This window comes from Capra hircus, chromosome 9 (assembly GCF_001704415.2).
Source record: "Capra hircus breed San Clemente chromosome 9, ASM170441v1, whole genome shotgun sequence".
Lineage (NCBI taxonomy): Eukaryota > Metazoa > Chordata > Mammalia > Artiodactyla > Bovidae > Capra > Capra hircus.
The window spans coordinates 73,786,380-73,812,845 of record NC_030816.1 but is presented as its reverse complement, the minus strand read 5'-3'; the positions used below and the strand labels follow the sequence as shown (position 1 = coordinate 73,812,845).

Genomic DNA, 26,466 nt, shown 5'->3' with positions numbered 1-26,466 from the left:
CTCCCGTTGAGGTGGGGGGCAGCTTCAGCCACAGACACTGGTGGCAGCCCTTCTTGGGAGCTCTTCTGCCACGTGAACCGTGGAGCTGGCCGGTGCCATTGTGGAACCCTCCTGGCTAGTTCATTAGCTTTGTCATTTTAATACATTTTGGATCCATGTTTGGCGTGCTTAAATTGTGACCATTGCTATGCCAAATGCAAATACACAGACAGTATATCCATTTACGTGTATGAAGGCTAAAGGGAGGATATCAAGTTTATGTTTGAAACACAGGCAGTTATTGTTCTCCCAAGTAGCCAGTCTTCTCCCTTCTGTAAAGTCACCCAGAGATCCTGGAATCTTGGTGGATTCAGAATCTGGGTGGGGCTTTGAGTTGCATTCCCTGGAGAAGGGTTAAATTTATTCTGTTGAGGAGAGGGGGATTCTTGAGGGTACCTAGCTTCCAGAGGGGCTGACACAGGCTGCTCTTGTTCTCCAGCTTCCATTCTGTTTTCCTTTTACTAACACAGCCCCCACCCCTCTCCCGCCCCGGCCACGACCCCTGTTCATGTTTCAACTGTGCCACTAGCGCACGTATTTCTCATGTTCCCTTGTAATTAGTTGTGCCATGTGACTAAGGTTTTGACCAGTGGGATATATGCAGTTCTACTTCATACCCTTGAAATTAATATTGCTAGCCTGCCGCTCACTCCTTCCTGTTGCTGAAATCATACCCTAACTAAATTTAATGTACACTTAATGTTAGTGTATAATCTGATTTCCAAAATAATTTAAGCAGGCCATTTTATACTTTGACTATTTCCCATGTAATGACTCATGAAATTCAGTTATTTAACTAGTACATTTTCTGATTCATCATCTTCACCCCTTGTTTGGTTAAACTGATTTGGTTGAGACCCCCATCAACTCGCCTGAATTATTGTAAGAACTTTCTAATGAGTCTTTTAACTTCATTCAGGTCCTTTAAGTTTATTATCCAACTGTCAACCAAATGACATACTTGAAAGATAGTTCTAGATTCTACTAGTATGACCAAGTAAGCTCCTGATGGATTGACTATCACACAACTACAAACTAGGGGGCGAAATAAAAATCTACCTAAGGATACTGAAGTGGAACAAAGAACAGGCAGATTCTGGGTGGAAGGCATCCTATCTAAAAACTAAACTAATTTGAGATGCTGCCCAACAGAATCAAACCAAGTTAACTGCCTGGCTCTTGTTCAGTCGCTAAGTCATGTCCAACTCCTTGCAACCCCAGGCAGCATGCCAGGTTTCCCTGTCTTTCACTTTCTCACAGAGTTTGCTCAGATTCATGTCCATTGAGCTGGTGATGCTATCCAACCATCTCATCCTCTGCCGCCCTCTTTTGCCTTCAATCTTTCCCAGCATCAAGGTCTTTTCCAGTGAGTCGGCTCTTCGTGTCAGGTGGCTTCCCACTATATAAGCTTCTATATCATTTGAATTTGAACTATGTGAATGCTTTGCCTATCCAAATATAAATACATAAAATGGAAATAAAAAATAAAATCTTGGGGATTTCCTGGTGGCTCAGTGGTAAAGAATCTGCCTGCCAGTGCAGGAGACATGGGTTCAATCCCTGATCCAGGAAGATCCCACATGACAGGGACAGCACAACTATTGAGCCTGTGCTCTAGAGTCTTCAAGCTGCAACTGCTGAAGGCCACATACCCTAGAGCCCATGCTCTGCACTAAGAGAAGCCACCACAATGAGAAGCCTGCACACTACAACTAGAGAGTAGCCCTCGCTTGCTGCAGCTAGAGAAAAGCCTGCACAGCAACGAAGACCGCACAGTCAAAAATGATTAATATTCAAAAAATAAAATCTTTAAGTCCAAGTGATGGAACTGGGCTTAGACTAAGCAAGATGCACTGTTAATGAGACAGGCGAAACAAAAGAGCTGTGAAAGTGAGTAGAGACGTTTGCGTGGTCAAAGTATTAGGATTAGGTTATGTGGCATAAGAAACCCAAACAAAGACTGTTTAGACACATGATATCTGGTTTGATTCCAGGAAGATCCCCTGGAGTAGGAAATGACAACCCACTCCAGTATTCTTGCCTTCTAAATTCCATGGACAGAGGGGCCTGGCAGGCTACAGTCCAGGGGGTCACAAAGACTCAAACACAACTGAGCATGCACACACGCATAAAATCCAAAAAACAACTGCTTAGACTGACTAGAGTTGGCAGTCAACACCTGGTATAGCAGCTCCACGGCCTCAGTCCATACTTCATCTGTACAATTCTGCTATCTTCACACGGCTTATATCCTAAAGGTCATTTATGGTCAGAGATAATGTTCTAACCTGAAAAGAGGGGATGGTGTGACTGGAAGGGGGATTTTCAGGGCCTCTCCCTGTAAGGTACCTTCCTAAAAGTTCTATATGACACTTCTGCTGGCCAGAAGTTAGATCCATGGCCCACCTAGCTGCATGAGAGTCTTGGAAAATGCAGCCCTTATTCCAAGAAGCCCAACTTAATCAAGGAAGACTTTGATATTAGCAAAATGAGGACTTGGTGGGCAGATGGTAGCCTCTGTCTCAGTGAGCAAGTTGAGGGAATTTCAACCGGATAGCTCCTATTTTCTCCAACAAATGTGGACATCACTTTGCCAACAAAAGTCCATATAGTCAAAGCTATGATTTTTCCAGTGTCATATACAGATATGAAAGCTGGACCATGAAGGCTGAGTGCCAAAGAATTGATGTTTTCAAATTGTGTGCTGGAGAAGACTCTTGAGAGTCCCTTGAACTGCTAGACCAAGCCAGTCAATCCTAAGGGAAATCAATCCTGAATATTCATTAGAAGGACTGTTACTGAAGTTGAAGCTGCAATACTTTGGCCATGTGATGCAAAAAGCCAACTCACTAGAAAAGACCCTGATGCTGGTAAAGATTGAGGGCAACAGCAGAAGGGGACAACAGAGGATGAGATGGTAGAATAGCATCACTGACTCAATGGATATGAGTTCGAACAAACTGGGAGATAGTGAAGGACAGAGTTGACTGGTGTGCTGCACGCAGTCCATGGGGTCACAAAGAGTCAGACAGGACTTAGCAACTGAAAACAAGTTTCTCTGAAGGTGGAGATAAAGTGATTGGCTGAAAGGTCAGAAAGGGGTATGTGGCTGGCTTGAGGACAGTGGTGCAAGTCTGAAATAACTAACATGAAGAGTAAGAGAACTGAAGTGGGACATGCAGAAAAATATGTGTCAGGTGGGGAGATCCGTAATTGTGCATCAGTCTTCAAGGTGGTGTGATTTTTTTTTTTCCCTATGGCATTCAGCAATCTGGGAGCAGCCAGTCTGTGATAGAAGCTATTATTTAGGAAGGAAGAAGCTATTATTTAGGAAGAATACTACTTAGGAAGAATGGAAGCTATTATTTAGGAAGAACATTCTTATCACTATTCTCAGTGAGATAGCACTGAGGATCTATCTCAGTTTGTTCCTGCAAATACTGTGACATAATCTGTTAATAAAAATTCAGCAGATTTGTGTGTGTGTGTGTGTGTGTGTGTGTGTGTGTCTGTACTGTGTGGCTTGTGGGATCTCAGGTCCCCTACCAGGGACTGAATCCAGAATCCTAACCACTAGGGTACCAAGGAACTCTTTTTTTTTTTTGGAGATTCTTAATCATCTACTATAAGCCAGACATTGCCCTAGCCAAATGGAGGAAGTATGTAACTTTATATTATTTACCTACTGGGCAAAGTGAAAGTCACTCAGTAGCATCCGACTCTTTTATGACCCCATGGACTATACAGTTCATGGAATTCCCTAGGCCAGAATGCTGGAGTGAGTGCCCTATCCCTTCTCCAGGGGATCTTCCCAACCCGTTAATTGAATCAGGATCTCCTGTATTGCAGGCAGATTCTTAACCAGCTGAGCTATCAGGGAAGCCCAAAAGAGGGCAAAGAGACAGCAAATACATAATGTCGAGAAGTAGTCTTCATGTTGTTCCCTTCTGTGTAATTCTCTCTCCCCTCCAAACCTTTCAACTCATAGTTATCAAATTAATCTTTCTATTCCTTTATATATTATGCATTCATTTGAACTTTGAATGGTTCCTTGACACCTACTGAATAAAATTTGAACTCTTTACTGTAAGCGCTTACCTTTTTAACCTAATTTTTGTTAACTTTCTTGTATGTATCTTATGATCCTACTGAATCAATGTCACCATACACCAGGAAAAACTCATCTCTAGTTGCTCTGAGTCCCAGTTTGGATACGATCATTTTAGAGGGGTGGAGGTTGTAGAAACCACACTGTAAAAGAAGAAATGACTAGTGTAGTAGTCATGAAGGCGGAACACAAATATGTTTCTCAATGTCCCATCACTTTGAAGTCAGCCTTGGCCACATGACTTGCTCTGGCCAGTGAAATGTGGGCAGAGTTGGCACATCTCATACCCAGGCAGAAGTTAGACAAATTATCTCGTTTTCTGTTTTCAACTGTTCAATGTCCCCAGTGCCTGCCTCCACTCTACATGAACATACAGAGGAAATGAGAAGAAAAAATTTCCTGGTGTTTGAAACCTCTTCAATGTAGAGGTTACTACAGAATACTCTTTAATGACTAAAACAACAGAATACCCTAGTCTCCCCAGATTAGTACAACCAGTAAGAAACAGTAGTGTAAGCCACTAGTTGGATGGGATTTTTAAATTAACTTCATTGAGGTATAAATTATGTACAGTAAAATGTACCCATTTTATGTGTACTGTTCAATGAGTTTTAATGAACATACACACCTCCTTAGCCACTGTACTAATTGAGATACAGAACATTTCCATCACCTGAAAAACACTTCCTCATGCCTTCTGGTAGTCTAATCTTTCCCCTCATTTCTCCCAGCCCCCAATCCAGCCTCTTTCTGTTAATATAGGCTAGTTTTGCCTGTTCTTGAATTGTACATAAATGAAATAATGTAATATGTATTCATTTCATGCCCTCTGAGAAGTTTTCAACATACCTTTTCACTCAGAAAAAAATGAAGTTTAATTCAGTCTAAGGCAATTAATCTGTACCTCATTGAATTATTTCTTCATTTCAAAAAGATACACTGTATCTTCTTATACTAATTATACTTTAACATTACAATACAGTTTACATGCATCATAGCAAAACTTTTTTTCTACTTAGTTGAGAATTTTACAAGACTTTAAGCTTCATGAAACATCCTATTTTGTTGACCATGTATAAACTCAATGCCTACAGTGCCGCCTGGCACATAAGTACTCGATTAATAAACATCTGTGGACTGAATGGATGTATTTCCCTTGAATTGCCTTTATATAAGTCTGTGTTAAATTAGGGGATGTAAAATTAGTATGTTAAATATTTTTAAAAGCAGGGATGCTTTAAAATCAGAATTTTAATTACCAAGCTCTTCTAGAGGAAACTGCGTCTTAAGTGCGTCTATTTCACCTTAGTGAAGGAAAAGCCTGGAGATTAAGGCTGGAGGAAGCCTGTCCACAAGTACTAACTGTCCATTACGTGTATTTCTATACATCGTGGAACATCATAACTGTGTTTGTAGTTTGGTTGCATTAAAACATTGACCAAAAAAAGAAAATAAAATTTCACTAGCATTGTGTCCGAATATCTTTGGTCACTCATTCTCTATTTTACAGTATTCATGTAATACCGCTAGAAGCGCCGCAGCCAAATTCTGAGTGTTTGGTTCTAAAACCGGATTTGTCATAAACGAACTGTATGACCCTTGACATTCACCAGTAAAATGGAAACTCTAATCTCCTAACCTCTGAGCAGCGTGATGAAAATCAAGTGGGAGGAAAAGTGAGCAAAGCATTTCAGAAAACATCGGGGAACTGGAAGCGTTTTATAAGTAACTAGTACTTACTTGACTTATTACCATCTATCGGCGTGACCTGTCCGCAGGGGACACGGTGCCCGGGACTGCGCAGGCGCGCCCGTCGGCCCCGCCCACCTCCGTCCGCCCCGCCAAGCCGGCGCCCGGCGCGCGCACGCCGCCTGGCGTCCTCGCTCCCGGGGCGTTGCCCCGCGTGCGCTGGAGTCACCGAGGCCAGTCTTGGCACCGGAAGTGACCCTGGCGGGTCTGCCTTCAAAGTCTGGGCTACTTGAAGCAGCATCTGGGGCTCGTGACGGTTGGACCAGACAGCGCTAGGTCCGTGAGCAGACAGCAGGGTGGCTGGGGCAGAACAGGGCAGGGCCCTCCTTCCTCGCTGCCCAGAACCCCGCTCGGCTCTCCCCCGCTACGCCCGGCAGTGGGCGGTTTCCCGAGAGCCTCTGCGCCGCAGGTGAGTGTCGCGGGGATCCCAGACCCCCGTGATCAGGGCTCGAAGGGACTCGGGAGCCTGTGATGCGATCCCGCTGCGCATTCTGCTTGTGAGCGTGCCGGTGCCTGCGCCGAGGTTCTAGGTCCTCGCTGTTGTCGCTGACACCTGTGGCTCTGGTGGCGGCCCTCCTACCTGAGGAATCCTGTCTGGCCGGAGACTGGGGGGCCCCTGACGATCCCATTCTAGGCCTGTGTCGTTAGAGACGTCTCCGGTCGACGAACCTGTTTTTATTTCTTCGCCTTTTTTGACACGTTCCCCGCCCGAAACCCTCTCCCTTGTGGGGGGGGGGGGCGCAGGGAAGCAAAAACCTTGACTTTGGGGATTACATTTTGTTAGGTAGCTGTGATATTGTTAAGGATGTTATTTCGTACTTATTTTGGAGCTGGGCATCCTACAGGAGGCTAACGACTCTTTGTTTCAAGTTGGTACCTTTTAGAAAAAGTATGGCTCGAAACTTTGTTTCATATTGTGTATTACGTGCTGATTAAGTTAGAGATGGACGTGGATCCTTAATGCCTTGTGGGGGATAGACTCAAGCCCTCATTTACTCAAAAATAATTTTCTCTTTTAAGTGCCAAGTGCCATTTTTATATCAGTTACTAACTTCTGATAACACACTGCTGCACCTCTCTCTTTTGAAAGCACTCATGTGTGTCTTCCTCTTTGAAATCAGATCCTTAGGTACTGCTGAGGACGTTCTTAATATTTTAGAATGTGTGCGATATACCTTTGCCACATAGTCACAATGCTAGAACACCAAGGTATCAAGAAAGAGTCTTGTGATGTTCATGCAGGCCAAAGTATCTCAGTGTGCAGTCCTCTTTTCTTTTCCAAAGGAGATGGTTTTTGTAGTCAGTGAGTTTTCACACAAAGAAACAGTGGCAAAACTCTTTGTCTTGCATTATTAATACAAGTATTAACTTGTGACTTGTTTCATGCCTTAAAAAAAAAAATAAAGAGGTAGTGCCAATCAACGTGTTTTTTTATTCATGTTTTCCTTTACTTATTTTTCTTTCAATGCCAGTTAACTTTCCAACATTCTTAGACTATGAAAACCTATATAAAGGTCCTTTATGGCATTAGTTATTCAAGTAGCTTTTACATTTTAAAGATTCAGTGCTAGGTCCATAGTCTGCAATGGATTCTGCGTCTTATTTTGAAACTGGTATCACAGTTCTGACAAATACTAAGGGCTAGAGAATCTTCTAGAATTTACTGTGTTAACAACAATGTTGAATTTTGGTTTACAGCAATAGTTTGGGCTTGTTTGCTTTTTAGCTCCTTGACTGGTTTAAAAGATAGTGTGTCAAATCAGTATGGTCGATATTGATAACATGCTAAATAGATTCTGCCTGTGGTGTTAATTGATATGGCTTGAATATGGCTTTTAAGTTACATTTTAATTGTTATATTCACTGATTTGTTTTGTTCAAGGTAAACTGAAAGTTTACCAAATACATGTATATGTTTTTGTTTTCTTGACCAGGTCTCTCTTGGTGCTTTTTTTGCAATGATAACTTTTTTGTGCTTCTTGAGTATTTATCATATGATGATTATAAAGGTATGAATGTATGCCATGCTATAATTGGTCATTGGTCACTATTTATTGTGCTTATTTGTAATCATCAGTGACTGATTGTAAATTAGCATTATGGTTGCTTTCATATTCCAGTGATGAACATTCTGAAAATTGCTTCACAGTGTATTGTCACTGCTGAAGTTAAACACACTCAGCTTACTGAAATGTGTGCAGGAAAATGCATAATTGAGCCTCATCTGTTTTTAATTTAGGACATTAGTTTTGCAGGTAAATATTTTTTAACATTGATACTGATTTTTTAGCCTGTGCTTAGTAATGTTCAGGTCTTGTTTCCTCCTACTTAGCAAAGAAAAAAACACTGAGGCTAAATAAAATGACATCCCACTAAACTTCACATATTTCAAGGTCTGTCTTATTTTTGTATTCAGTGCAATTCCTTGTACCTCAAGTGTGTGTTCTGTAATATTTCTTGAGTGAATGACCTTTGCACATTGCAGTAAAAACTGTAGTGAGAGTGGAACCCTGTCTAAGATTCCTTTAAAAATTAAGTGGGCATGGTATCTTGTTTAGGTGTGAAATTGGGAAGGTCCGGTATTTGTTCTGGACAGAGAACAGAAATCTTAGAGCTCAGATATTTGTATCTGTAACCTTTTTCAGTCTCTTTGGATGCTTCTTTCCCTGTCTCTTTGAATGCTTCTTTCCCTAATCCTGGAGAAGTAAAGATACTTTGTCTTTTTATAGAGATACTACGGAGAAGGAAATGGCAACCCACTCCAGTATTCTTTCCTGGAGAATCCCATGGACAGAGGAGCCTGGTGGGCTGCTGTCCATGGGATCACACAGAGTCCGACATGACTGAAGCAGCTTAGCAGCAGCAGAAATACTACACAGCATCACATCAAGTTTGCTAGAAATTTTGTTGTAATACTGAGGTTTTAGTATTTAAAATAATTTGACTCTGTTCAGTTGCTAAGTTGTGTCTGACTCTTTGTGACCCCATGTACTACAGCACATCAGGGTTCCCATTCCTTAACTATCTCCCGGAGTTTGCTCAGACTCATGTCTGTTAAGTCGATGATGCCATCCAATCATCTAATCCTCTGTTGACCCTTCTCCTCAGATCAGTTCACTTCAGTCACTCAGTCATGTCTGACTCTTTGCGACCTTGTGGACTGCAGTCCATCACCAACCCCGGGATCCTACCCAAACTCATGTCCATTGCATCGGTGATGCCATCCAGCCATCTCATCCTCTGTCGTCCCCTTCTCCCACCTTCAGTCTTTCCCAGCATCAGGGTCTTTTCCAGGGAGTCGGTTCTTTGCACGAGGTGGCCAAAGTATTGGAGTTTCAGCTTCAGCATCTCTCCTTCCAAGTGATTTCCTTTAGGATTAACTGGTTTGATCTCCATGCTATCTAGGGACTGTCAAGAGTCTTCTCCAACACCACAGTTCAAAAGCCTCAATTCTTCAGGACTTAGCCTTCTTTATGATCCAACTCTCACATCCATACAGGAAGACTGGAAAACCCATAGCTTTGACTATGCAGACTACGGCAAACTGATGACTTCGCTTTTTCATATGCTGTCTAGGTTTGTCATGGCTTTTCTTCCAAGGAGTTTTTTCTTTCAAGTGTTTTTAACTTTGTGGCTTCAGTCACAGTCTGCAGTGATACTGGAGCCCAAGAAAATAAAATCTGTCACTGTTTCTACTTTTCCCATCTATTTGCCATGAAGTGAATGGGACCAGATGCCATGATCTTAGTTTTTTGAATGTTGAATTAAAGCTAGCTTTTTCACTCTCCTCTTTCACCCTCATCAGGAGGCTCTGTTACTTGAATTAAAATTTCATGTTGCATCTTACTTAGGTTAAATGAATGAATTTCGTCATAAACTAAAATACTCAGGACATTTAAGCAAAAGGGTGGTTCTGACAGAAAGGATCATATAAAGGAAAAACTTATATTTTTTATCCAGGTAAAGTACGCATAACCTATACTTACAGTTATTTCTCTTCTTAATAATCACTCTTTAAAAACCAGCAGTGTGTTTTTGGACAATCTCATTTTTATGATTTTACAATCTCATTTTCTATTAATTGAATCAATAGGTAGTGTTTTCAGTTCATTGTGGTTAAAATTTGGCCTAAGGGCTTTTTCTTCATATATGTTCATTTCTTCAAGTATTGCCAGATACTGTCAGGTAGACCCAAATTCTGTCCTCCTGAAGTGTAATTTTGGCAGTGATAAGGATATATTGTTGTTTATTGGCTAAGTCATATTCGACTCTTTGTGACCCCGTGGACTATAGCCCGCTAGGCTCCTCTGTCCATGGGATTTTCCAGGCAAGAATGCTGGTGTGGGTTGTCATTTCCTCCTCCTGGGGATCTTTTTGACCCAGGGATGGAACTTGCATCTCCAGCATTGACAGGTGGATAGGATTCTTTACCACTGAGCCACCAGGGCTTCCCAGGTGGTAAAGAATTGGCCTGCCACTGTGGGGTCGGACATGACTGAGAATGCAGGCACTAACTAAGGATATATATTTGGAAATTTAAGATTCCTGTAAACTTACAGTGTTGACATTCATTTGAGAAGAGTGTCTGAGGCTTAGAGATGCTAAAAGAATTGGAAAATTTATTCTTTGTCTGACATTTAAATTTTCAGTGGTATTTTGATACATTTTCAGTAAGCCCATCGTTTCTTTGATAACCAAGAATTTTTAGGTCATTTTTAATGTGGCCTTGGGTTGACTTGACATTTATTTGTTAGGAAATGCCCATTCATTAACTCCTTAGGAATTTTATCTGAGAAGATAGAAGTATCCATAACACAGAACCTTCAAAGAAGGCCTGGAGTGACTTCTCTGAGTTTTGGGACAATGAACCCTGGCCCTCAGAAAAACAAAAGGGCAATAATTAAGACTTTTTTTTTAAGTGGGGGGTGGAGTGGGATGGGGAGGATGAAAGAGCCAGAGTCAGTTTGCTGTCCATGCCCACAGGATGTTTTCTAACAGCTTCTAACAGGCCCCCCTGCTGTGCTATGCTGGGTGTCACTCTGGGGCACATGTAGCTTCAGGGCCAAGCAGTCCCACAGTTGTGGTGGGGATGGGTTGGGGATCAGGGAGTGTGAGCGTGCTGAGGCTATGAAACTGGACAAAGGTGAGACGTCTTAGTAGTGAGACAGAACCTGGCAGCACTCATTCATTCCAAGACTTCCCAGTGTCTACTGTGTGGGAGGCCGCGTGGTGCTGGGGATATATGCATAAAATAACAGCCATGTCCCTGACCGGGAGCTTTTATTCAGGTGAAATATTATCTGTGGTCATGACTCCAGAAAGTCATGGGATTTTTTTTTTTCCTTTTCTTTTGGACCGCAGATGATCAGTCTTGAATTACTTATAGAGTCAGTTCATAGCTGTATTGCTTCATAACAAATTACCCCAAAACTAAATGGTTTAAAGCAGCAAGCATTTATCATCTCACAGTTTCTTTAGGCTCTGGGTATAACTTAGCTGGGTGCTTCTGCTTCAGAGTCTTTCACAGGCTGTAGTCAAGGTACCAGTCAAGGCTGCAGTTACCTCAAGGGTCGGCTGAGGAAAGATCCACTTCCCCGCTCCCTCACGGCATCGTTGGCAGGATTCAGTGTCTCTGGACCATTGGACTGAGGGCCTCAGTTCCTCTGTTGCCCTTGGGCTTCCGTCAGATCTTTGCCTCATGAGGCTGTGTATGGTCAACTCACAGCATGGTAGCTGGGCTTCCTTTGGAGTGGTCCAGCCAGAGAACAGAAGACGGTGAGCGAGGCAGAAGTCACAGTGTAATCTCAGAAATGACACTTCGTTATTTTTGTGTATTCTGTTTATAACAGGCTCACGTTCAGGGGGAGATGATTACACAGGGGTATGGGCACCTGGAGGCAGAGGTCATTGAGAGCCATCTTACAGGCTGTCTGTGATTACTGATGGGCATAAGGCACTTCTTTTGTTGTAGTTATTTAACCCTAACTCTACCCTTCACGCTCTTTATCCACTCATATTTCCCTATGTTACCCTCCATAGGCACTGTAATATATTTATTTTCTTGGATGTGTATGTATCCTTTGAAAAAGTGTTTTATATACCACATATAAACATAGCATACTTTTAAGTTTATAAAATGGTATTGGGGATTTAGACCTTGTTCTGTGTCTAAGTTGTTGTTGTTGTTGTTTTCACCCAATCCTGTGCTTTTTGTTTGTTTTTTGGCCGAGCAGCTTGTGGGATCCTAGTGCCCTGACTAGGGACTGAATCCCTAGGCCCTCGGCAGGAAGTGTCAAGTCCTAGCCACTGGACTGCCAGGAAAGTCCCTTAACCCTGTATTTCGATGCTATATCTGTGAGGCTGTTTGTGCATTTTCTTCATTGCTTCCCAGCTGCTACATAGTATTTGTTAGTGCATGCAACATGCTTCCTTATCTTTTCCCTAGCAGGAAATAGATTACCTCCAACTACTGGATATCTCAAACAGTTTTGTCATTAACATCCGAAAACAAGTTCGTTGGTGGGTCTGTGTGAAACTTCGCCTGGAATATTTATAGAAAAGTAGGGTGGCAGCATCATAGGATAGCTGCGTACATAATTTCTCTTAAGTACTACCAGATCGCTCTCCGAAATGATTGTAGGAGTTTTTGCCCACAAACTGTATGTGAGGGGATGTCTTTTTCCCCAAATTCTTGCCAGTACTAATTTTTTTTTAATCTAGTAAATGTAAAAGAGATCTCTCACACTTTATTTGCATTCCTCTATTACTAGTATCTGTACTTGTTAACCATTTGGGTTTCCCCTTCATAAATTGCAGTTTATGTGCTGTTCGTTTTTTTGTATGAAGTTCTTTTGTCCGTTGGTGTGAGGCGTTATAAGGTGGATTTGCTGATCTTAGATTATCCTTGCATTCCTGGGATAATCCTTCTTGATTGTGGAGTGTATGTGTGTGTGTTGTGCACGTGCATGCGTGTCCTTGTTGATACATTGTTAATTAGCTAATGTTTTATTTAAGATTACCACATCATGGTCTTAAGTGAAATAGGCTTTGTATTGTTCTTAATTAGTTTTCAAAATTGAGGTGGTGGCTTCCTGGCGGCTCTGCCGGTAAAGAAACCACCTTGAATGCGGGAGGCGCAGGAGATGTGGGTTCGATCCCTAGATCAAGAAGATCCTCTGAAGAAGTGAATGGCAACCCACTCCAGTATTCTTGCCTGGAGAATTCCATGAACGGAGGAGCCTGGCTGGCGTCAGTCCATGGGGTCACAAAGAGTCGGGCACAACTGAGAGACTAACACTTTCACTTTCTACCTCATAAAAAGTTGATCAGTTTCCCCTTATTTTCTGGACCAATTTTTATGTCATTGAAATTATCTACTGTCTGAAGGGTAAGTAAAAACCCACCTATGAAAACCCCATATGCATATATCCACATGTTACTAAGTACAAAGACTATGCTTGGTTTTTGCATCTGGAAAGTTTCAGGGAAGGTACAGTTAGCATTTATTGAAGACCTACTCTTTGCCAAGTAGTGTGCTGGCTACTTTAAATAGTCATGTATTCCTCATAGTGCAACTCTTGGAAGTATGGTTACTCAGGAAGTCCCTGGTAGTCCAGTGGTTAAGACTCCATATTTTCACCGCTGAGAGCCTAGGTTCAATCCCTGTTGGACCGCACGCAAGTTGTGTGGTGTGGTTAAGAACAAAAAAGAAGTAGTAACAATCCCAATTTACAGATTTAAAAACTAAGGCTCAGAAAAGATAAAGGGCTTGACAAAGGTGGCAGGATTACAGTTCTACCAAGATTCCCCTAACATCAAAACATGTGTTTTCTCTGTTTCACACTGCCTTCCAAGAAAAGCGTCTAACATTCTGCATTTGTTCTGCAGATATTCCATAAGACTTGTATTTCATGCACAGAAGTTACCAACTTTGATCTTTTCCTGCTCTCAGAGATTCAAGGTGGACAAGTGCCTTGAGATGAAGGCCCCTAGTCAAATACCGGGAGACTTTAGAAGAGGGAGGGCTTATTCTGAACTGACAAATTTGGAAGGTAGACATACTGGGAAAATTGCTACTGATCTGAGTGGGACTTTGACACATAGGTAGGGTTGGACTGTGGGAACTAAAAGAAATTTCTCTGAAGGAGTGGAAATTATCATAAGCAAATGTACAGAGATAGAAAATGTAATGTGTGTGAAAGCAAGCTTCTTCAGGGATCCTTGGAAAGTATGTTTTTAAAAAACTCTTTGTAGTACTTATTTTTAAAAGACTTAATATGAAATGTTTCTTTCTTTTTTAGCTTGTAATTGAGCATGAGTCTTCTTATGATTAGTGAGAATGTAAAGTTGGCCCGTGAATATGCATTGCTGGGAAATTACGACTCTGCAATGGTCTATTATCAGGGAGTTCTTGACCAAATGAACAAGTATCTGTACTCAGTCAAAGATACATACCTCCAGCAGAAATGGCAACAGGTAAGATTCGTGACTGCTGTTTGTTTCAGTGGTTTAGAATATTCAGATTTAAATAGATAGTGCTTTTGCAGCTATGCATTAAGACTGTATAACTTATTATATGGATTTGTATATAATGTTACTTAAAACAATGTGTCATATTCACCATTATCAGTATGATGAGTTCTACTTAGTTATTCTAATTTTTGGAATCTAATAGGAATGGTTTTGAAATTTTTTTCTAGATCACATTTTGACCTGGTAAAATTAGAATTGACTTTATTAAGCCATTGTTGAAACTGCAGATGACACCTGAATCTCACATGTACCGAATTCCCTGTAGAACATCATGAATCAGACCATACTTGAATACCATGTGAGGAATTTTAGCCGCTGAGGAGCAGTAGAAATTTATGGGCTTGCTAAGTTGCTTCAGTCATGTCTGACTCTTTGCGACCCCATGAACTATAGCTCACCAGGCTTCTCAGTCCATGGAATTCTCCAGGCAGGAATACTGGAGTGGGTCGCCATGCCCTCCTCCAGGGGATCTTCCCGACCTAGGGATGGAACCCAAGTCTCCTGCGGCTCCTACATTGCAGGTGGATTCTTTATCACTGAACCATGAGGGAAGAAATTTATAGGTAGAAACTATAGAACTTACATGTCCAATTGGATGTGTCATTTATAATAAGATTCAGCAATGTCCCAGGAGAGAAATGTTATAGAAATTAATAGTCTTTTTGAGCTGATCTTCTACATAGAATATTACCCTCAAGTTCTACTAAACTGCCTTTTAAATAATATTCCATATTTGTCCTTAATTTCTTTAACAGAAAAATAGTCTACCTCTTTGAACTTAACCTCTTTCCTTAAATCTGCCTCTTCATATTTTACATAAGAAGGGGAAAATATTTCGTAAATTTGCCACTGAAAGACTTTTAAGACCTTTTGTTCTTAGGCCAGCAACTTTTACTTAAGAAGTCTAAAGTTTTTTATAAGAATATTTAAATTGGAAATTCCCTAGCTATCCAGTAGTTAATATTCCACATTTCCGCTGTAGGGGACACAAGTTCAATCCCTGCTGTGGGAACCTGCAAGGTACGTGCTATGGCCAAAAATAAATATAAATAAAAGATTGAGTGTATTTTTTAAAATCTTTATTGAATTTGTTACAACACTGCTTCTGTTTTATGTTTTGATTCTTTGGCCCCAAAGCATGTAGGATCTTAACTCCCCAGCCAGGGACTGAACCTGCACTCCTGTACCCCCTGCGTTGGAAAGGGAAGTCTTAACCACTGGACCACCAGGGAAATGCCAAGATTAAATGTGTTTAAAAAACAAAGCAGAGAGAAAGAAAGGATATTTAAATCATTTAGTTTTAAAACCAAACATTGCTAGCTTCATTTCTTTCATATATATATGTGTGTATGTATATATGAAATAGATATCATTTTAAAGTTGTCAAGGCAGCTTTAAAAATATATATATATATAGGTTGTATGTAAATTGAGCCATTTATTTTCTGAAGCTTTTTTTTTCAACCTGTGGGATGCATTCCATTAGTGAATTGTGAAATTAGTCAATTCTAATGAGCGTTTTTAAAGTCAGTTAAGTAGCATAAGAACCATCAAAGCACAACTTGCAGAAGTAATATTTTTACCAAACTTTAAAGGTACAGCTAACTTTTAAATTTGTTATGCACTTTGATTTATAATGCACATCGTTATAAGTCAGTAACAATGGCCTAATTAGCCAGAACACTTAATTCATTTTATCAGAATTAATTTTATAATTAAAAATAAAGAATTTATGAACCATTATTAAAATTTCAACAAAACATTTTGGTATGGTTTCCTGGATATCTGATGTCAAAATGGAGGCTTCTAGCATTCTTAATCGGAGAAGACAATGGCAACCCACTCCAGTACCCACTGGAAAATCCCATGGACAGAGGAGCCTGGTAGGCTTCAGTCCATGGGGTCGCTGAGTCGGACACAACTAAGGGACTTCACTTTCACTTTTCACTTTCATGCATTGGAGAAGGAAATGGCAACCCACTCCAGTGTTCTTGCCTGGAAAATCCCAGGGACGGGGGAGCCTGGTGGGCTGCCGTGTGTGGGGTTGCACAGAGTCGGACACGACTGATATGACTTAGCAGCAGCAACAGCAGCATTCTTAATAAATGGCCCAACTTAATTTGGCAGTGATTTATTAGTTATAGAAATTTAAAGAACCATATTCTCCTTTGAAATTAGGTTTGGCAGGAAATAAATGTGGAAGCGAAACATGTTAAGGATATCATGAAAACACTAGAGAGCTTTAAACTAGACAGCACTCCATTAAAAGCCGCACAACACGAGCTTCCAGCGTCTGAGGGAGAAGTCTGGTCCTTGCCCGTACCTGCCGAACGAAGGTAAGTGGAGGCTCTTTAAGAAGCAAACCGACACAGAGAACTGACTACATTGGTCATGTCTAGGAGGAGAACTGAGGGGCTGAGAGACGGGAATGGGAGAGGGTTTGTTTTTTTAAATACCGTTTGTAACTTAAATTGTGTATTTTGTGATTCTGTGACCCATTTCAGTAAATGAAATTTAGGTAGACATATTCTTTTGTGAATGAGCTCAAAGTAGTAGAGATATACCTTTTGGAAGGAACATGGGGATGGAGATTGAAATATCTGAACTGTAACTCTATCTTTGCCACTGTCTGTAGCTTTGGGAAAAGCATAAAACCATTCTATACCTCAGATTTTGTTACGTAAACTGAGGAAATTAGACTGAAACAGTAGTTCTCAAAAAGCTATCACAGAACACTGCTGTTTATCAGGCTACACTGCTGCTAAAATTGAAAAGTGGGCTTTTTAGTTAACAGGAAAAAAAGATAAAATATTCTCAATTGTAGGTTTTATTCTGACATTTTTATTTCCTGATTCCTATTACCTGGTGCCAGCAAGTGAATGATTAGTGAAAGTTTATATTTACTGAAATGCTCAAAAGAGCAATTATGCTTAGATCCACTGCATATTTTTTTAACTGACAGGAGTGCAAGTGGATATCGTTTATCTGTTTTACTCACACAATAGATTTCCTAGTTTGTATAGTGTGTTTAAATATATTAGTGTATAATAGTGGAGAAGGCAATGGCACCCTCTCCAGTACTCTTGCCTGGAAAATCCCAGGGATGGAGGAGCCTGGTGGGCTGCAGTCCGTGGGGTCACACAGAGTCGGACACAACTGAAGCGACTTAGCAGCAGCAGCAGCAGTGTATAAATAGCATTCTACAAAGAACAGTGACTTTCAGTTTCTTTGCCCCTTAACCAGTTTGAGAGCCTTGCATTAAAACATTGCTCAGGTGGTTTTTAGATGTTTAAGATTCTATCATTGCAACTGTTATTCCTTGACTATATTTTATGACAAGTGCAGATATTGAGTACTCATGTGGTTCTGAGCACTAATACAGAATACACATGTTATTTTATTTATTTTTCACAATAAGCCTTCCAAATAATTAATTATATTTTCCGTGTGTTTCAGCTAAGATAGTTGAGATACAGTGAAGTTAGGTAACTTTTCCCCATTATCAAAAAACTAGTACCTGGCGGAGTTAAGATTTGAACCCGATGTGTGTGGTTAAAAAGCTGGCACTCGCTGCCATATTGGTCATTCTCACACTCTAGCATACATAAAGATCTCTTGGGGAACTCATTCGGAATGTGGATTCTGGGATTTCACTCCCAGAGAGTCTGGTATAATAGCAGGGGAGCCCAGGAATCTGCAGGCAATTCTAATCCAAGTGGTTGGTGGATAACACTTTAAGAAGTACCGTACTGAAGTGTTTCTCCTCCAGTTTAGGACTGACTAATTGGGCATTGATTGTTTTTAGCCACTTTCATTTTCTTCAGCTCCAGATAAAAGTACTAATATTCTGTTATTGACGTTGATACCTTCTGAATATTTACTACATTTTACCCTTACTCTTAAGTACTTTTATATATGTGTGTGTGTGTATTCTGTTTTATTTTAGAATTCACTAAAAAAAGAAAAACCTTCAAAACTACAACAGTAGGCTCATTAAAGAAAAACAGGAAAATTCATAAAAGTAGAGGTGAAATCATACAGTCATCCTAGTGCAACTTCTAGCCCTTTATACACTGTTTATTCTCATAGTTGTAGTTGTGCTATACCCATAATATATAACTTTGTATCATTTTTTTTTAATCCTAATAGTAGACGATTGCGGAGAAGGCAATGGCACCCCTCTCCGGTACTCTTGCCTGGAAACTCCCATGGATGGAGGAGCCTGGTAGGCTGCAGTCCATGGGGTCGCTAAGAGTCAGACACGACTGATGTGACTTAGCAGCAGCAGTAAACAATTGCTGTACGTTTACTGTGTTGCCGAGTACAGTGGCAGTTGCTTTACATATATTATTTAATCCTCAAAACAGACTTAGAAGCTAGGTACTAAACTGTTAGCCCCAATTTCTGATGAGGAAACTTAAGCTTAGATAGGTAAAGTAACTTGCTCTTTATAGTTCCCTAAACATAGGGAATTTATAAGCCATCTTAGACCCTATTCTTTGCTGTTTTTAAAGGGTTGTGTGCTGTACTTTTAAGGGATATAACCTACAATAGTTAACCCCTTTTTTCTTATTATAAATTGAAAATTTTTCCACATCTATGTTTACTTTTTCTTAATTTCCAAAGTAGAACTAATAAAAGATGAGTGAAGTTGTGTTTTTATTTAATCTTGCCTATAAATATGTTTTACTCCTGCTTAACTTTCTTTTTATCCCTCCTTCTGGAGAATCATCATTTGGCCCTTTTATTAGTCACTCTGGCTGCCGTAAAAAAATGCCACAGACAGGGTGACTTAAACAACAGAAACTTATTTCTCACAGTTCTAAAGCTATAGAAAGTCCAAGCTTAAGGTGCGAGCCAGTTTGGTTTCTGGTGAGGAGTCTTCTTGAGTAGCTGACCTCCTCTCTGCATTCTCACATGGCAGAGGGAACAGCAAGCTCTCTGGTGTCTCTTAATAAGGACACTAATTCTTAGATCAGGACCTCACCCTTATGACCTTATTTAACTTGAGTTACTTCCTTACTCTAAATGATCACACTGGGGTTTAGGAATTCAGCATGAGTTTTGGAGGAATACAAAATTCAGTCTGTAACAGCACCATAACTCCTTTCTCAGTTACTGATAAGAACTTTCCAGTGAATAGATGTGCCCAGTGATTATTCAGGTGATTTCAGATTTAGTGAACTGTTTGATTGCCACAATCTTAACAAGAGGAGGCAGAAGGTTTCTCTCTTTGGGGTAGTAGAAAGTTGTTAAATGAGCTTTTCATCTTGAAAAGTCTATAATGATGAGCTGTAGGGTCCCTCTTTATTGCTTCTGGCTTTCTTCCATATTTTGTTTGGTCTCTGATTTTAAATGCCCTGGATAGCTATTAGCTACAAAGTCCTCCTCTTTGACTTTATTTGCTACATCTGTTTTTTCCTGTAATTTATTTAACTTGACTTCCTCAGCTGAATATCCCTCAAAACTTTATTTTTCTGTTAGTCTTAATCAGTACTCATGCTTAAGAGAGCTTATTCTTTCAACTCTGTTGGGGATTGTAACCGTGACATCGCCTAAATTTTAATCCCATTTTAGGAACAGAGTCAGTCGATCCTGCATTCTCTTCTAGTGCTGTGCACAAACATGTTTGTACAAGGAGGTTCATTGAAGGCTTTCAGAGGAATGATTAAAAATAGCATAAAGCCATTAGGTATAATTCTTTTAAAAGTCAGCTGAAGTCCCTCAAACATCTTCTCATCTCACTGAATAAAACCCAGGGTTTTCAGCATGTCCCTCAGTGCCACCCAGGGAGACCCTGCTCCCACCACCTTTGTGGCCTCAGTGCTTGCAGTTCTGCCTTCTTGAGCAAGTCAGATGCAAGCACTTCAGTTCTCTGCACTCAGCTTTCCTTCAGCTCAGATGTGTGATGGCTTGTTCTCGCATTTCTTTTAAGTCTCAACTTAAATGTTGCCTCAGAAAGGCCTTCTCTGATCAGCCTGCCTGTATCATTCCATATCCTCTACCCTTCTTTATTATATTTTCTTAGATGGCGCTTAGCATCATCTGATGGACTATTTATTTCTTCATTGAAACCCCATCTGCCCCCCATACACACTGATGTGTAAACTTGTGAGAGTAAAGGCTTTTATTAAAGTTTTTTTTTTATTTTTATCTTGAATTCAAAGTAGTGCCTGTCAGTAGTAATAATTCAGTAAATTATTTCTCAAATGAATGAATAGCAGTAAGAAGTGGATAAAAGGGACTTTTCTGGTGTGCCAGTGATTTGGACTCTGCTTCCACTCTAGGTGGCACAGGTTTTATCCCTGGTCAGGGAATTAAGATTCTGCAAGCCACGAGGTTTGGCCCCCCCAAAAAGTAGATTAAGTGTGGTACATTTTATGTGACTGACTGCCATCTAGCCATTAAAAGTCATGTATGAGGTAATGATACAGGAAAGGATACTAAAAATGCTTCATGATATAATGAGTAGAGAAAAATATGAGCATATGTATGTATGTGTGTGTTAGCCACTTAGTCGTGTCTGACTCTTTGTGGCCCCATGGGCTGTAGCCCTCCAGGCTCCTCTGTCCATGGGATTCTCAGGCAAGAATACTGGAGTGGGTTGCCATTTCCTCCTCTAGGGAATATTTATGTATAACGGTTCCAGTTTTATTTAAATGAAAGGCAACCATAAGAAAATAAACTGTTAAGTGGTTAACTCTGGATAGTGGGGATACAGGTGACTTTTACCATTTGAGCTACTCAAACGGTAAAGAATCTGCCTGCAATGCAGAGACCAGGGTTCTAACCCTGGGTTGGGAAGTTCCTCTGGAGAAGGGAATGGCAGTCCACTCCAATATTCTCGCCTGGAGAATCCCCATGGACAGAGGATCCTGGCGGGCTCTAGTCCACGGGATCGCAAAGAGTTGGACACAACTAAGTGACTAACATACACACACACACACACACACACACACACACACAGAGGTGACTTTTTCAAATTCTTTATTACTGAAATATATTTCAGTGTCTATTTTTTTTTAAGGGGAAAAATATATATTTTAAAACAGTATCCCTACTTGGCTACCCAGGTTTCTGAATTCAAAATTGAACCCCCATCATTCCTTTCACAAAAATCATTACATTGGATTGGCTTTATCATCCTCCCAAATTCTCATTTCTCAGTATGAAAGATATCTAGGGGTATCTTTTTTCACAGTGTGTCTTTTATACTTTTATCATCACTTTGTAAGCTAGGCTCTCATCTTATGCCTTGATAACGCCTCCCTGCTTTTTGTGATTCTTTCATCAGTATATCTTATTCATTATGAGACTGGTCTTTCTAAAACCTTATCAGTGACAGTCAGCTAACAGGCAAGCCTCTTGAACTGGTGATATTTAGATCTACTTACTGAACCAGCTTATCTGTTCAGTATCATCTTTTTTAGTTAGTTTTTAGTTCATTTTTCACCTTTCAAAAAAGATGTATGTTTTTGGCTGCACTGAGTCTTCGCTGCTGTGCACGGGCTTTCTCTAGCTGGGGCAGGTGGGGGCTGCTCCTCCCTGGGGTGTGTGGGCTTCTCTTCGCGGTGGCTTCTCTTGTTGCAGGGCACAGGCTTAGTTGCTCCGTGTCATGTGGAATCTTCTTGGACCAGGAACTGAGCCTGTGTCCCTGCATTGGCAGGCAGATTCTTAACCACTGGACCACCAGGGACGCTCCAGTATCATCCTTTAGTGTTTATCATTGTATCTTTACAGTTTGTGTCCTTATGACCTTTATGTAGGTTAAGCTCATCTTGCTTTTCCTCATGCATTTTCTTACCTGCAGTTGTACCATCTTATTTATTTAGGTCAGCTCCTAAATGGGAAGGATGTTTCCAGATCCCGTTTGCTTTCTGTCTTCAAGAGGCCATTCCCATTGCCACAGCACTAGGTCTCTTTCACATTTTCTGGTATATTTGCTTAGTCTTGTGTATCTTCTTTCTTAACTCTACTTGAGGTATTTGAGCACAGGACTCCCCTACCGTTTTTATTGCTTATCTTACCCCAACCAAGTCTAGAAGCATAATAGTAGGAGCCTAATAAATATTTAAGAGATCTCAGTTCTGCCACAAAAATAAAGGTGAAGTGACCTACATAAAGGCAAAGCACCATACATGACTTCTTGTAACTATCCATAGCCAGTGCTTGTATCAGTTCTTTTTAATGGAAAAATGATTAAATTTATTAATTAAAACATGAGAACTATGATATATTCTAAATAAAATGGTACCAAGCTGTGTGTATGTTAGTACATAAATGTGATTTCTACACCTTGCTTTGTTCTTTCTCTTTTGATAAAACTCCCTTCTTTGATTATTTTGCTCTCTGTTTTCAGTTTTCAAGAATCAGGCTATTTTTTCATTTATCCTTGATATAGAACAGGTGTTTCATTTCAAAAGAGAGGTGATGATCACTTGCCTTCTGTTATTTCTGCCGTATAACCATACTGCACCACAGAGAGTTATGTCCGGTTTCAGAGCTAGATCTTAGATTCCAGTGACCTACAGTTCTATCTTGTGTTCAGTTATTGCCATTGCTTCACGTCATAGATTGAGTTACACACTGTGTGTGTTCATCTATATTTGTACCAACTGCAAGAGTTGATTATGACTTTCATTATCTCGTCTTTGATTAGACCATCACCAGGACCTAGAAAACGCCAGTCTTCTCAGTACAGCGACCCTAAACCACAGGGTAACCGTCCAAGTACTGCTGTCAGAGTTCACCGTCCATCCACACACAATCTTCACAATGACAGAGGGAAAGCTGTTCGTAGTCGGGAAAAGAAAGAACAGAATAAAGGAAGAGAAGAAAAGGTAAATGGTACTGATTTTTATAAGTTAAAAAGTTATTTATTTACCTTACAAATGAAGACTGTACAAATTTTAATAATTTTTAGGAATTAAATCTGCTACTATAATAAAACCATAGTCACACTGCACCTGGGATAGGATTTTTCCTACTCAGTATTCAACAAATATTTTTGGTTGCTTTTTGTAACTTTCTATCTTGGTAATAAAGAAACATATTCTTTACCCATTTTTACCAGTTACTAACATTTTACCCTTTTTGCTTTATCATTTACTCTCTGTATACTTGATTTTTCCTGAAGCATTGAGGGTAGGTAAATTGTAGAAATCATGCCCTTTTACCCTTAAATATTTTAGTGTCAGTTTTCTAAATGCTGGGACATTTTTTTCACACAAACACAAAGCAGTGACCAAATATCATTAATTTTGCATTGATACAGTACTGTTATCTAATCCACAGACTTTTATAAAATTTTGCCAGTTACTCTAATAATGTCATTTATAGCTTTTCCCCCCAACTGCCCTGTGCCAGGACCCAATATGGAAGCATATGTTGCATTTGGTTGTCACGTTTCTCTAGCCTCTTTTAATGTGAACATTTCCTCAGCCTTTATCTTTTTTGGCCTTTTTAAAGAGTTATTTTGTAGAATGTTCCTCGGCTTGGGTTCACCTCATGTTTCCTTGTGATTAGATTAAGGCTGTGCATTCTTGGCAGGGGTGCCACTGAAGTGAAGTTTTGTTCTCCTCAGCGTATCGTATAAGGAGGCACACAGGATGTTTATTACTCTGTTACTTGTGATAAATTGGATCACTTGGTTAGGGTGGCGTCTGCCAAGTCTCTCCACTATAAAGTTACTCTTTTTCCCTTTATAGTCATCTGTGGGGAGATACTTTTGAGATTATATAAATATCCTGTTTCTCATCAAAATTTTATTTGTTTCAGCATCCAGGAGTTCCTGCCTGAATTAGTTATACCTCTGACAATTGAAAAATCATTTTCTAATGCTATTTTCTCTTCTTCAATTAATTGACTTTGAATTGTACGAAAAAGCTCTATCTCTTCCCCTTAATTTAATTTTATCTGTATGGACTCATGGATTCTTATTTTATTCAGTGAATTAAAATTTGTTACTATCTTTCTGATGCTTAAATTGTCCAAGATTTGAGAAGCAGGAGACCCTTGAAGCTGGATCTTAAGTCTTTTTAACATGTACTCACCATTCTCTTACAAAATAGAGTGTTCCAGGCTCCTCCTGTCTTTACCCTTGTTTCTTCAGGAAACAAGGTTCCTGTTAGTTCCCTGGTTCTTGTTAGTGAGGAATGAGCTTTATAAACCGAGATTTCAGTGCTAGTTAATATTATTTGAGTGCTTACGCTCCCTTGCAGTAAGAAGCAGATAGGACTCTAAGAATTCAGTTTCGGTCCTCTCTCTTCCACCTCCCCACTCCCTTGACCGAGGCACATACCTAGTCTATGAAATGGTAAAGCACCGATCATTTGTTTGGCTCATTGTACCAAAAGGCCCCTCCACACCACCTGGGCAAAGTAAAAACTGGGTTATAGCAAATGTGCAGTCCCCAGGGCTGCCCTTCTCAGCAGTCCAACAGTCTGTGCTGAGGTAGTCTGCTCTTCTAAACAGTCGCTGTGCAAGCTGACTTAGGAAAAGGAAGTAAGAGCACAGAACCAAGTCTCTTCAGAGAAATGTCTCTTCTATAATGGGCAGGTCTGTTGCCCATTATACAAATGACTTTTTTTGGTTACTGTTGAGCTTTAAGAGTTCTTTATATATTCTAGAGATTAGTTCTTTGTCAGATTTGCATTTTGCAGATTTTTTTTTAAGTGTGTAGTTTGTCTTTTCGTTGTTTTAGCAGGATCTTTCACAAGACAAATGATTTTAATTTTGGTAAAGTCCAGTATTTCCTTTTATAGACTGTATTCTTGCTGTCAAGTTCTTAACTCTTTGCCTATCCCCAGATCCCAATTTTTAAAAATTTTTTCCTTAAATTTTTATAATTTTATGTTTTACATGTAACTCCATGATCTGTTTTGAGTTGATTTTTATGTAAAGTGTGAGGCTTAGGTCAAAGTTCATTTTTTGCCCATACATATTCAGTTGCTCCAACACCATTTGTTGAAAAGGATTTATTATAGCTCAGGGAACTATATTCAGTATCCTGTGATAAATTATAATGGAAAAGAATATGAAAAAGAATATATATATATATATAACTGAGTCACTACTCTGTGCAGCAGAAGTTAATATATTATAAATAATATATATGTCAATAAAGTTTTTATACCATTCTCAAAAATTTGGGGGGAATATTTGTGTGGGTCTGTTTATGGGCTCTCTATTAGGTTTCATTGAGCTGGCAGTCCACCCAGTGTTCAAATAGATGTTTTTGTGTTTCTCTCAAAAGTTTGAGATATCCTGCAGTGTCCTGTGAGTTTGCCATTGTGCCTTGGAGTGCTTTAGCATGCAGCCTTGTGGCCCTAATGACTGACATCACAGAGGATGGGAGGAAATCTCTTGTAAGGGCTGAGGTGTCTCTTGGGGGAATATGGGAATAATCAAAAGGTGTTTTTGGAGCATCAGTAGGAACTGAGTAGGTGTTAAAGATTGACCTATTATCTTACCTAAAGAAACCATCTCTCTTTAACCTTATCTCTTCTAAAGCTTTGACATAAATATACATATCTAATATTCACTAGTGACCACCATTTATCTCAATATTAATTTTTTCTGTTGTCAGTTCATATGCATAATATTTTTGTTTAACACCATTGTCATACTTTTTACATAAAAATAAAAATTCAGTATGAAACTCTGATGTTGATGTAGAATGATGAGTTAACAGTCTTTGATTCTGTCCTTATTACTTGTACTGTTACATTAAGTTTTATACAAATGTCACTTGAGTCCAATCTTTGTTTCTGATTCATAGAAATGAAATACAGTGTTTGAGGTCATCATAAGCTCATGTTTTTTTTCCTCTATTTGTGTAGAACAAATCACCTGCTGCAGCTACAGAACCAGAGACAAATAAATTTGATAGTACTGGGTATGATAAGGACTTAGTAGAAGCTTTGGAAAGGGATATAATTTCTCAGAATCCCAATGTTCGATGGTAAGTTATAGCACAGCAAAACGATTGGATGTTGCTTTTTTGGAACAGAATTGGGCATGCGCTGAAGATCAGTCTTT

At 39.9% G+C, this 26,466-nt stretch overlaps 1 protein-coding gene across 1 annotated transcript in view; it reads left to right on the top strand.

Annotated features, from left to right (window-relative positions):
• KATNA1 (katanin catalytic subunit A1) overlaps nucleotides 6,012–26,466 on the top strand; it is a 32,688-nt gene continuing 12,233 nt past the window's right edge. Inside the window, exons 1-5 of the mRNA XM_005684900.3 lie at nucleotides 6,012–6,305; nucleotides 14,197–14,371; nucleotides 16,606–16,763; nucleotides 23,087–23,267; nucleotides 26,268–26,389. Coding sequence (XP_005684957.2) covers nucleotides 14,210–14,371; nucleotides 16,606–16,763; nucleotides 23,087–23,267; nucleotides 26,268–26,389 — 623 coding nt within the window. The 5' untranslated portion in view covers nucleotides 6,012–6,305; nucleotides 14,197–14,209. The remainder of the gene's footprint in view (nucleotides 6,306–14,196; nucleotides 14,372–16,605; nucleotides 16,764–23,086; nucleotides 23,268–26,267; nucleotides 26,390–26,466) is intronic.